Genomic DNA, 12,381 nt, shown 5'->3' on the forward strand with positions numbered 1-12,381 from the left:
GTTCTTTAAGTTATCAAAACACTTATCTGTCAGTGTCATCTAATGGCTCTAGGTACTTCCCTGTCTTCACTTGCTGCAGAAACATTTTTTCAAAGTGTTAATTTCAGTTATTGACACTGACATCTTCTTTGTACTTTCTTTCTTCATGTATATGGCATTAAAGACTAACAGATAGGGGCTGGGAAGGTGACTCAGTGGTAGAGTGCTTGCCTTGCATGCATGAGACCCTGGGTTGGATTCTTCAGCACCACATAAGCAGAAAAAGCCAGAAGTGGTGCTATGGCTCAAGTTGGTAGAGCACTAGCCTTGAGCTGAAGAGCTGAGGGACAGTGCCCAGGCCCAGAGTTCAGGCCCCAAGACTGGCAAAAAAAATAAAGATTAAAAAAAAAAAAAAAATGAAAGCTGGGCACCGGTGGCTCTTACCTGTCATCCCAGCTACTCAGGAGGATGAGACCTGAGGATCACGGTTCAAAGCCAGCCCAGGCAGGAAAGTCTGTGAGACTCTCACCTCCAATAAACCACTAGAAAACCAGAAGTGGTGCTGTGGTTCACATGGTAGAGACCTAGCCTTGAGCTGAAGAGCTGAGGGACAGCGCCCAGGCCCAGAGTTCAGGCCCCACGATGGACAAAAAAGAAAAAGAAAAAAAAAAAGACCAAACTTTATTGCTTTATTTGGTGGTAGACCCAGAAATCTAGCTCCAAAGTCAGGGCCTGTGGGCTGTTCTTAAACTTCTTTTGCTCAAGGTTAACAAACACTCTACCACTTGTGGCCACAGTGCCACTTCCACTTTTTTTTTTTTGGTTGGTAGTGGGGCTTGAACTCTGGGCCTGGGCACTGTCCCTGAGATCTTCAGCACGAGGTGAGCACTCTACCACTTGCGCCACTGCACCATTTCTGGTTTTCTGGTGGTTAATTGGAGATGAGAGTCTCACAGAGTTGCCTGCCCAGGCTGGCTTTGAACTTTGATACTCAGATCTCAGACTCCTGAGTAGCTGGGCTGACAGGTGAGAGCTACACCGGCACTTCTGGCTTTTTCTGTTTCCTGGTACTGAGGAATTGAGCCTCGGGCTTCAGGCAGGCTAGGCAAGCACTCCATTCCCAATCCCACTTCCAGGTTTTTCTACGTAGTTTATTGAAAATGAAAGTCTCAGCCAGTGGTGGCGGCTCATCCTGTAATCCTAGCTACTAAGGGGTTAAGATCTGCGGATCGTGGTTCAAAGTCAGCACTGGCAGGAAGATCCAGGAGACTCATCTCCAATTAACCACAAGAAAAAAAAACAACAAAAAACTGCAAGTGGTGCTGTAATTCAAGAGCTCAGGGACAGCACCCAGGTCCTGGACCCCAGGCCCATAACCAATTAAAAAACAAAATAAAAAAGGCTCGTGGGCTTCGGTGCACAGACTGGGCTAGCTCCGTCCCCAGGCTAGCCTCCCGGCCGCTGGGGGCCAGGCGAGCCCCGGCGCCCTGCCGGACGGCACTTGAAGGGCTGCTCTGTGATGACAGGGTTTGGGGCTGTGACAACGGCACGGCTGCCACAGCAGGCAAATGAGAAGGGGAAAGAAAACGCCGCCCCAAGCGGCAGGGCCGCGCCTTCCCTGCCCGCCGCGGGTTTGTTTACGCCAGCGCTCGGCCGGGGCCCCGCGGGCGGCGCGGGCCGCCTCCGGGCTGTGCGGGCCCCGCGGGCGCCGCTGTCCCGCGCCCCGGCCTCGCCGGGCGGGGCGGGCGCCCCTGGGCTGGGCGCAGCCCGGCGGGAGCGCCCGGGGCCGCGCCCGCTCCCGGAAGCCGGCCGGGCCGCACCAGCGGGCGCCCCCCGCGCGCGGCGCCTTCGCGCCGGCCGGCGCCCGCACCGCACCCGCCGCCGAGGCGCCCCGCCGCGGCTCGGACCACGGACGGTGACCTTGGGCGACGCGCGGGGCCGCGGGTGGACGGGCCCCGCTCCGGCTCCGGCCCGGCCCCGCGGGAGGCGAGCGGAGCCCCGCGGCCGGCCGGCCCCGCAGCGCCGCCCGCGCCCCACCGCGGGAAACTTCCCGGCGCCCCGGAGCCCCGCCGCCGCCGCCGCGCTCGCCGGGCGGGCGGCACGTGACCCGGCCCGCCGCCCTGACTCAGGCCGCGGCGGCCTCGCCCACCGCGGGCCGGGCGGGTGGGGCCGGGCCCGGCGCGGGGGCGCTCCGGGGGCCGGGGGCGCGGCGGCCCGGCGGCTCGGCCCGGCCCGGGGGGAGGCCCGGCCCGCGGGACGCCAGGCCCGGGCCCGCGGGGGGGAGGCCGCCGGCCCGGGCCGCTACTCACCGCGGCGCGGCGCGGGCTCCGCGAGGAGACGCGACGGAGGGCGGGCGGAGAGCGCTGCGCTGCGCTGCGGCGGTCGGTCGGTCGGTCGGCCTGCGGTCGGCCCTGCGTCTGCCAGCCCCCGACGCCGCCGCCGCCTCGGGCTTTATGGCCAAGGCTCGGTCTCCGCTCCCACTTCCGCCACCGCCGCCGCCCCGAGCGGAAGTGCCCGTCACGAGACGCCCGACGCCGGAGGAGGCGAGCCCCGCCCCGGCCGCGCTCACGTCACGTTACGTCACGTCACGTCCCGGCCGCGCGCACTCGGCCGCCGTACGAACGCAAAGTTGGCGACCGGCGGCGCCCTGTGGAGTCGGACCCGCTCCTCCGCCCGCCCCCCCGGGCCCACGCCTCGGAACAGCGGAGGCTGGGTGCCCGGGACGGGGGGCGGGCCGGCCGACCGACCCCGGGACGCGGAGCGGACCGACCGACCGACCGACCCCGGGACGCGGAGCGGACCGACCGACCGACCGACCCCGGGACGCGGAGCGGACCGACCGACCGACCCCGGGACGCGGAGCGGACCGACCGACCGACCGACCCCGGGACGGGGGGCGGACCGACCGACCGACCGACCCCGGGACGGGGGGCGGACCGACCGACCGACCCCGGGACGCGGAGCGGACCGACCGACCGACCGACCCCGGGACGCGGAGCGGACCGACCGACCGACCGACCCCGGGACGGGGGGCGGACCGACCGACCGACCCCGGGACGGGGGGCGGACCGACCGACCGACCGACCCCGGGACGGGGGGCGGACCGACCGACCGACCGACCCCGGGACGCGGAGCGGGCGGCTGCCCCTGAGGAGGCCCCGCACAGCACCCGGAGAAAGCGAGGCTCCCGGGCCCCCGCCGGGGAAGACTGCCAGGCCCGACCTGCGGCCCAGCCCCTGGGGCCGTGACCACGGACGGAGCCGAAGCCAGCCCCGGCCCCAAAGCCGTGAACCACCGAGGGCCGCGGCGGCGGGGGCCTGAGTGCAAGGGCTAGGACGCACGCGCGCACACGGGCACACCCGTACACGCACACGCGCGCACGCACATACACGGGCACACCCGTGCACGCGCGCACGCACACGCGCGCACGCACACACATGGGCACATACGCAAACGCGCGCGCACATACACGGGCACACCCGTGCACACGCACGCGCGCACACACGGGCACAGCCGTACACGGGCACACCCATACACACGCGCGCGCGCACACACACGGGCACACTCGTGCACACGCACATGCGCGCACGCATGCTGCCTGGGTGTAGAAGTGGCTCACGCCTGTCATCTAGCTACTCAGGAGGCTGAGATCTGAGGATCACGGTTCAAAGCCAGCCTGGGCACAAAAGTCTGAGAGACTTTTTTTGTCGGTCGTGGGCCTGAACTCTGGGCCTGGGCACTGTCCCTCAGCTCTTCAGCTCAAGGCGAGCGCTCTACCACTTGAGCCACAGCGCCACTTCCAGCTTTTTTCTTTTTTTGCTTATGTGGTGCTGAGGAATGGAACCCAAGGCCTCAGGCATGCAAGGCAAGCGCTCTACCACTGAGCCACCTTCCCAGCCCTAGCTTGCCTTTCAGGTAAGGTCTCATGCTTTTTCCACGGGCAATCTTGGATCACAATCTGCTAATATGTCCTTCCTAGGTAGCTAGGATTACAAGCATGTGCCACCATGTCTGGCCTTAACTATTTTCTCCCATTCTATGGGTTGTATCAAAGAAGAAAACTTCAACAAATTGAGTTTTGAAGATCCAATTTGCTTGTTATTCAAGAACTGAGAATTAGCTGTTTAGTGCTCAGGAACTCCACTGGGTGTGGGAAGGGAACAAGAAGGGAACAAGCAACTAACTAGCACAGGGGGCAAAGTGGACTGGCTATCAACTGGCTGATACCAGCCTAATTGGTGACCTTACTAAAGCACAGGGCACTTGACTCTTTAGGGAGGGGAGAGATTTTGGGGATCCTAGGAGCCTCATCCATTCTAGGTAAGTATTCTGCCACTGAGCCAGACTCCCATCTCATCAGCAAACAGCTCTGGTTTTAGCATTAGTGACTCCATTTCAAGTTGGTCTACAGTGCCCTAGTAAAAGAACCGTATCCAAATTAATAGCCAGTTGGGGCTGAGAAGGTGGCTCAGTGGTAGAGTGCTTGCCTAGCATGCCTGAGACCCTGGGTTCTATTCCTCAGCACCACATAAGCAGGAAAAAAAAAAGTGGTGCTGTGGCTCAAGTGGTAGAGCACTAGACTTGAGCTGAAGAGCTGAGGGACAGCACCCAGCCCGAGTTCAGGCCCCACAACCGGCAAAATAAATAATCTCCAAATTAATAGCGACACACTTCATTAACCTTAAGTTTTCTTTGATACATTTAGAAGTCTTTAATTTTGATGGAATCCATTTTACCTATTTTAAATTCATTATCCTAGATGTTCAGTCTTAAAAGATAGGTGACTTGGAAGGTTTTTGTTTTTTTTGTTTTTGTACTGGTCCTGGGACTTGAACTCAGAGCCTGGGTGCTGTCTTCAAGTTTCCTTTGTTCAAGGCTATTGCTATACCACAGATCCTCTTCTAGCTACTTGGTAGTTTATTAGAGATGAGTCTCTTGGACTTTCCTGCCTGGGCTGGCTTTGAACTGTGATCCTCAGCTTTCCTCCTGAGTTGCTAGGATTACAGGGTAAGTCATTGATGCCTGGCTTTGAAGCATTCAGTTCTGCTTAGACCTGATGGTATGTAGGTTTTATACTTGTTAAAGTAAAATTTCCTTTTTTTGTGTGCCAGTTCTGGGCTTGCACACAGGACTTGGATGCTTTCACAGCTTTCCCCCCCTCAAAGCTGGTGGGTGCGCTGCCACTTGTTCTACAGCTTCACTTCCTAAAATTATCTTTAAGAAATGTAAATTCAGGGCTGGGAACGTGGCTCAGTGGAAAAGCGCTTGCCTTGCATGCCTGAGGCCCTGGGTTCGATTTCTCAGCACCACATAAGAAAAAAGAAAAAAGCTGGAAGTGGCGCTGTGGCTCAAGTGGTAGAGCGCTAGCCTTGAGCTGAAGAGCTGAGGGACAGCGCCCAGACCCAGAGTTCAGGCCCCACGACCGGACCCCAAAAAAAAAAGAAATGTAAATTCAGGCTGGGTGTAGTGGCGCATGCCTATGATCCTAACTATGCAGAAGGCTGAAATCTGAGAATCTTGGTTTGAAGCCAGACTCAGCAGGAAATTCCAGGAGACCTTTCTATTCAATTAAGCAGCAGAGCCATAGCCTTGAGGTGAAGAACTGAGGGACAGCGCCCAGACCCAGAGTTCAAGCCACGACCAAAAAGACAAAAAACCAAGCAGCAAAAATCCAGGAACAGAGCTGTGGCTCAAGTACTAGAGTGATAACCTTAAGCCATAAAGTCAAGGGAGAGCTCCAGGCTCTGAGTTCAAACCTCAGTAGTGGCACACATAAAAGTAAAGGCAGGCAAGGCAAATCCTCCCATACAAAGATGTTCTTTTTTCTTTCTTTTTTTTTTTTTTTTTTTGTCCGTCGTGGGGCCTGCTCTTCAGCTCAAGGCTGGCACTCTACCACTTGAGCCATACCTCTCCTTCTGGCTTTTTCTGCTTATGTGGTGCTGAGGAATCGAACCCAGGGCCTCATGCATGCAAGGCAAGCACTCTACCACTGAGCCACCTTCCCAGTCCCTGTATTTTTTTTTTTTTGGCCTTTTCTTTTTTGGTACTGGGGATCGAACCCAGGAGGAGGCACTTGCTAGGCAAGCGCTTTTACCACTGAGCCACATCCCAGCCCAGTTTTAAATTATTTAAACATGGCAACTCCCAAGAAGGGAAGAAGCAAAAGGGGGGAGGCTCTATTTCTATTGTGGAGATATGGGTGATTCCTGAAACAGCTACAATGTAGCTTCATGTAGTCTTCTCATACTTCGCCCTAGTGTTGGGGGTGGAACTTAGGACTTTATACATGCTAGGCAAACACTACCATTAAAACACATCCCCAGTCCAGTCTGGAAGTAGATGTGTGAGATATACATGTCCATTTTGATAATGTCACTGTTACTTTGCACTGCTGTCTGACAGCTTTGTCACCAGTGTGCCTTAACCAGGAAGTAGGAATGTCAGCCAGAAGCAAAGCCTTCTTTCTTGTGTTAACCTCAATGTAGGCCTGGCTCAGAAAGGAACAGGAAGAGAAACACTGCTTGCTGAAAAAAAAGTATGTCAGGAGGGAAGGGATGGCAGGGGAAAAACAAAGGAGGGGGTAACATGCTTGATAGGAAATGGACTCATTACCCCTCTACAGTATCTTTACAATAAAATATAAAATATTTATGCATATATTTACACACACACCTATACTCAGAAAAAAAAAGACAAAGAGGAAATCCTTCAAGATGTTAACTGCAAAGTTTCTCTTGCCTGGGCTGGGAAGGTGCCTTGCATAGCACGCATGAGGCCCTGGGTTCGATTCCTCAGTACCACATGCACAGAAAAAGCCAGAAGTAGTGTTGTGGCTCAAGTGGTTGAGTGCTATCCTTGAGCAAAAAAAAAACTCAAGGACAGTGCCCAGGCCCTGAGTTCAAGCCCCAGGACTGGCAAAACAAACCAAAAAACAAAAACAAACCACACCAAAAACTAAAAGATTGTTGTGAGGGTCATCCTGGGAAGAAGCCTGAACTATGATGATAAATGTCGAAAATGAGCATTTTAGATGGTAAAGCTGAAACAATGTGATACTATCATAAAGACATTAGACCTATTCCTCTTACTGGTAGTTACATGACTAACAAACCCAGTCTGTAAGAGCTGAAGAGATGTGGTTTGTTCTTTGGTTCTTGACCTGTGCTGTGAAACACTGTTCCTGACACATGGCTACTGTAGAAAGGGGTCAGGGATGCAACTGCATTTTCCCCTCAAGATCCCATTAAACAATGGGATTTTAAAGGCTTTGAAGCCCCACAGAAAGTATTAATACTATGATAGACACTAAAGCCATGTATTTACTCTCATTCTTCTGACAGAACTGTGTTCTATTCCAGGTAATGTGTCCAGATAAAGAATACACTACTTGAGCTGGGCGCCGCTGGCTCGCGCCTGTAATTCTAGCTACTCAGGAGGCTGAGATCTGAGGATTGCGGTTCAAGGCCAGCCCAGGCAGGAAAGTTTGTGAAACTCTTATCTCCAATAAATCACCAGAGGGCTGGGAAGGTGGCTCAGTGGTAGAGTGCTTGCCTTGCATGCTCGAGGCCCTGGGTTCGATTCCTCAGCACCACATAAGCAAAAAAAAAAAAAAAAAAAGCCGGAAGTGTGCTCTGGCTCAAGTGGTAGAGCGCTAGCCTTGAGCTGAAGAGCTGAGGGACAGCACCCAGGCCCAGAGTTCAGGCCCCACGACTGGACCCAAAAAAAAAAAAAATTCACCAGAAAACCGGAAGTGCTGCTGTAGTTCAAGTGATAGCGTGCTCGCCTTGAGCTGAAAAGCTGAGGGACAGCACTCAGGCCCAGAGTTCAAGCCCCACGACTGACCAAAAAAAAAGGGGGTGGGTGGAGGGAGGATGGGAAGGGATGGGAAGGGGAAATAAAGGAGGAGGCTACAATGGTTGATAAGAAATGTCATGGGGCTGGGAAGGTGGCTCAGTGGTACAGCGCTTGCCTTGCATGCATGAGGCCCTGGGTTCGATTCCCCAGCACCACATAAGCAAAAAAAAGAAAAAAAGCCGGAAGTGGCGCTGTGGCTCAAGTGGTAGAACGCTGGCCTTAAGCTGAAGAGCTGAGGGACAGCGCCCAGGCCCAGAGTTCAGGCCCCACAAAGGGACCCAAAAAAACAAAAAAAAGAAATGTACTCATTATTTTGCCCATGAAATTGTAACCCCTCTGTACAGTATTTTCACAATTAAAAAAAAGGGGCTAGGAAGGTGGCTCAGTGGTAGAGTGCTTGCCTTACATGCCTGAGGCCCTGGGTTCGATTCCTCAGCACCACATAAGCAAAAAGAAAAAAGCCGGAAGTGGCGCTGTGGCTCAAGTGGTAGAGCGCTGGCCTTAAGCTGAAGAGCTGAGGGATAGCGCTCAGGCCCAGAGTTCAGGCCCCACGACCGGACCCCCCCAAAAAATAATTTTAAAAAGTACACTGCTTGATCTGGGCATGGATGGCTCACACCTGTAATTCTAGCTACCCAGGAAGCTGAGATCTGAGGATCGTTGTTCAAAGCTGGCCTGGGCAGGAAAAGTCTGGGAAACTTTTTTTTTTTTTTTGTCAGTCATAGGGCTTGAACTCTGGGCCTGGGCGCTGTCCCTCAGCTCTTCAGCTCAAGGCAAGTGCTCTACTGATTGAGCCACAGTGCCACTTCTAGTTTTTTAGTGGTTTATTGGAGATAAAGAGTTTCATGGCCTTTCTTGCCCGGGCTAGCTTTGAACCATGATCCTCAGATCTCAGCCTCCTGAATAGCTGGGATGACAGGTGTGAGCCACCGGTGCCCGGCTAAGTCTGGGAAACTTTTACCTCTAATTAACCACCAGAAAACCAGGAATGGTGCTGTGGCTCAAAGTGGTAGAACACAAGCTATGAGTAAAAAAGCTGAGGGACAGTGCCCAGGGCTGTTCAAGCCTCACAACTGACTAAAACAAACAAAAAACCTCACTATTCATGTCTATGAGCTACACAGAAGGCTGATATCTAAAAATCACAGTTCAAAGCCAGCCTGAGCAAGAATGTTCATGAGACTCTTATCTCCAATAAACTACTCAGAAAAGGCTGGACGTGGTGATGTGGCTCCAGTGGTAGAGGGCTAGTCTGGAACATGTCCAAGCACATGAGCAGCACACACACAGGTAACACAGTACAGGGAGAGGTGGCCAGGTAACAGGGTTATAAGGGAGGTGGAAATGAAGTTGCTGGGTGTGCTCCCTGTGAAGCCCATAAAGAGAAGTGCTGACTGAGCTAGAAAGGGAAGTTTGACATTTTACCCCCTTCCTCCTTTCTGAAACATGGATGTGATAGAGGAAGTGATATGCCATCTTGTGAGCCTGAGGTGTCATGTATAAAGATGAGAGCCACAGGTAAGGAAGACCCAGTAAGAAAGCCACTGGGGACTGACTGAGAAGATCCCATAAGTGGTCCTATTTAAGACACCATCCTTTGTCCTGAGGCCAGAGTCCTTTTTGGTAGTGCCAACTTTAAAGTCTCCAGTATTTTTATTTATTTATTTTTGGGTCCGGTCCTGGGTCCTGAACTCTGGGCCTGGGCGCTGTCCCTCAGCTCTTCAGCTCAAGGCTAGCACTCTACCACTTGAGCCACAGTGCCACTTCTGGCTTTTTTCTTTTTGCTTATGTGGTGCTGAGGAATCGAACCCAGGGCCTCGAGCATGCAAGGCAAGCGCTCTACCACTGAGCCACCTTCCCAGCCCCGTAATTTTTTTTTTTATTAGACTCAAGATTTTAAGTTTTTTTCAGCCATTCATGATTTTCAAATGCATGCTCAAAACACCAAAAAATTGGAAAATTGACAGGAGAAAATTATATAAATTTACCTCCCAGAGATAACAATATTTTAATATAAAATTGTCTTTTCTATAAATTCTTCAATGTATTCTATTTTATATGTATATTTTATTACATGTTTTTGCACGACCAGGGGTCAAATTAAGAGCTTCATACATACTAGGCAAAAGAAATACCATTGTACTAACCCCACTAAGGTGTGCTCTATAACTTTAACAAACAGCAACTTACAGAAAACCTGTGACCATGCAAACCATCTCTCTGCGTGCAGGTTTACTGTATTCACTTGCAGGTGGCATAAGGGATTGAACCTGGGCACTGCTAACACTCTCATTGCTTTTTTTTTTTTTTGGTCAGCTGTGGGGCCTGAACTCTGGGCCTGGGTGCTGTCCCTCAGCTCCTCAGCTCAAAGCGAGTGCTTTACCACTTGAGCCACGACACCACTTCCGGCTTTTTCCACGGTGCTAAGGAATCAAACCCAGGGCCTCATGCATGCAAGGCAAGCGCTGTACCACTGAGCCACCTTCCCAGCTCCCTCATTGCTTTTTTATCTGACAGGGTCTTACTATGTAGCTCAAACTTGCCTTGAATTCATGATTCTCCTGCCTCAGCCTCCAGCGTAGCCGGGATTGCAGCTGCGCACCATCATGCCCAGCTTTAGGTGTGTTGCTTTTTATGGTAATTTTGAATGTGTGGGGTCCAGGTTGTCATAGAGATTTGGGCTTTTTTTTTTTTTTTTGCCAGTCCTCGGTCTTGACCTCAGGGCCTGGGCGCTGTCCCTGAGCTGCTTTTGCTTAAGGATGGCGCTCCACCACTTGAGCCACAGCGCCACTTTGGCTTTTTCTGTGTGTGTGGTGCTGAGGAATCGAACCCAGGGCCTACTGCACGCGAGAGAGCAGGCTACCGAGCCACGTGTCCCCCGGCCCGCGTTCTGCACCAAGCAACACAGCTTCGTGGTCACAAACCCAACACTTTTCAGATGTCCGCTCAGCCGGGCGCCGGTACTCAGGCCTGTCATCCTTGCCACCCAGGAGGCCGAGCTCTGAGGATCGCGGTTCAAGGCCAGCCCCGGCAGGCAGGGCCGAGACGCTTCTCTCAATAGCCGGAAGTGGCGCGGTGGCTAGCGTGGTGCAGCGCTCGCCTTGAGCTGAGGAGCGCGGTCGTCCGGGGTGCGCACAGCCCAGCACCGAGCCCCGGCCTGGGAGGGGGGCCCGCGGCCTGGGCCGGAGCTCCAGGCGCGGGGCGCGCCGCCGCCACGCAGGGCCCGCGCCCGCGCCCGGGGCGCCGAGGAGAGCGCGCGCCGCCACGCAGGGCCCGCGCCCGCGCCCGCGCCCGGGGCGCCGAGGGGAGCGCGCGCCGCCACGCAGGGCCCGCACCCGGGGCGCCGAGGGGAGCGCGCGCCACCACGCAGGGCCCGCGCCCGGGGCGCCGAGGGGAGCGCGCGCCACCACGCAGGGCCCGTGCCCGGGGCGCCGAGGGGAGCGCGCGCCACCACGCGGGGAGCGCGCGCCGCCACGCAGGGCCCGTGCCCGCGCCCGGGGCGCCGAGGGGAGCGCGCACCGCCACGCAGGGCCCGTGCCCGGGCGCCGAGGGGAGCGCGCACCGCCGCCACGCAGGGCCCGCGCCCGGGGCGCCGAGGGGAGCGCGCGCCGCCACGCAGGGCCCGCGCCCGCGCCCCGGGGCGCCGAGGGGAGCGCGCACCGCCACGCAGGGCCCGTGCCCGGGCGCCGAGGGGAGCGCGCACCGCCGCCACGCAGGGCCCGCGCCCGCGCCCGGGGCGCCGAGGGGAGCGCGCGCCGCCACGCAGGGCCCGTACCCGGGCGCCGAGGGGAGCGCGCGCCGCCACACAGGGCCCGCGCCCGCGCCCTGGGGCGCCGAGGGGAGCGCGCGCCGCCACACAGGGCCCGCGCCCGCGCCGCCGAGGGGAGCGCGCGCCGCCACGCAGGGCCCGTGCCCGGGGCGCCGAGGGGAGCGCGCGCCGCCACGCAGGGCCCGCGCCCGCGCCCCGGGGCGCCGAGGGGAGCGCGCGCCGCCACGCAGGGCCCGTGCCCGGGGCGCCGAGGGGAGCGCGCGCCGCCACGCAGGGCCCGTGCCCGGGGCGCCGAGGGGAGCGCGCGCCGCCACGCAGGGCCCGTACCCGGGCGCCGAGGGGAGCGCGCGCCGCCACACAGGGCCCGCGCCCGCGCCGCCGAGGGGAGCGCGCGCCGCCACGCAGGGCCCGTGCCCGCGCCGCCGAGGGGAGCGCGCGCCGCCACGCAGGGCCCGTGCCCGCGCCGCCGAGGGGAGCGCGCGCCGCCACGCAGGGCCCGTGCCCGCGCCGCCGAGGGGAGCGCGCGCCGCCACGCAGGGCCCGTGCCCGCGGCGCCGAGGGGAGCGCGCGCCGACGCGGCCCTCTGGCGGCGGCGCGGCAGTAACGCCGTCTTGACATGCGGAGATTCTGCTTCCGGGTCTACTGGGTGGCTTTGGCCACCGGAGAGGCTTAAGTTCTTGTCCGGCTGACCGGGCGTGCGCAGTGGGTGCGCGCGGGGGCGGGGCCTCAGGGCCGGCGAGGCCCAACCCCAGCCGTACGCCCTGGCGCTCGACGGCGGC

At 57.5% G+C, this 12,381-nt stretch overlaps 2 protein-coding genes across 3 annotated transcripts in view; one reads left to right on the forward strand and one right to left on the reverse strand.

Annotated features, from left to right (window-relative positions):
- Rab7a (RAB7A, member RAS oncogene family) overlaps positions 1–2,479 on the reverse strand; it is a 42,835-nt gene extending 40,356 nt beyond the window's left edge. Inside the window, exon 1 of one of the 2 annotated variants that reach the window (XM_042670332.1) lies at positions 2,289–2,479. The gene's annotated coding sequence lies outside the window, so the exon portion shown is untranslated. The remainder of the gene's footprint in view (positions 1–2,288) is intronic. The other variant, XM_042670330.1, reaches the window with a different exon arrangement.
- Positions 1,499–12,291, forward strand: LOC122099856 (collagen alpha-1(I) chain-like). Its single transcript, XM_042670352.1, has 2 exons — positions 1,499–2,692; positions 10,972–12,291. The coding sequence occupies exons 1-2, from the start codon at positions 1,499–1,501 to the stop codon at positions 12,289–12,291; spliced, it is 2,514 nt and encodes an 837-aa protein (XP_042526286.1).
- Positions 12,292–12,381: the final 90 nt, after the last annotated feature.

The sequence above is a fragment of the Dipodomys spectabilis genome, unplaced genomic scaffold (genome assembly GCF_019054845.1).
Source record: "Dipodomys spectabilis isolate Male_0828 unplaced genomic scaffold, ASM1905484v1 ptg000541l, whole genome shotgun sequence".
NCBI lineage: Eukaryota > Metazoa > Chordata > Mammalia > Rodentia > Heteromyidae > Dipodomys > Dipodomys spectabilis.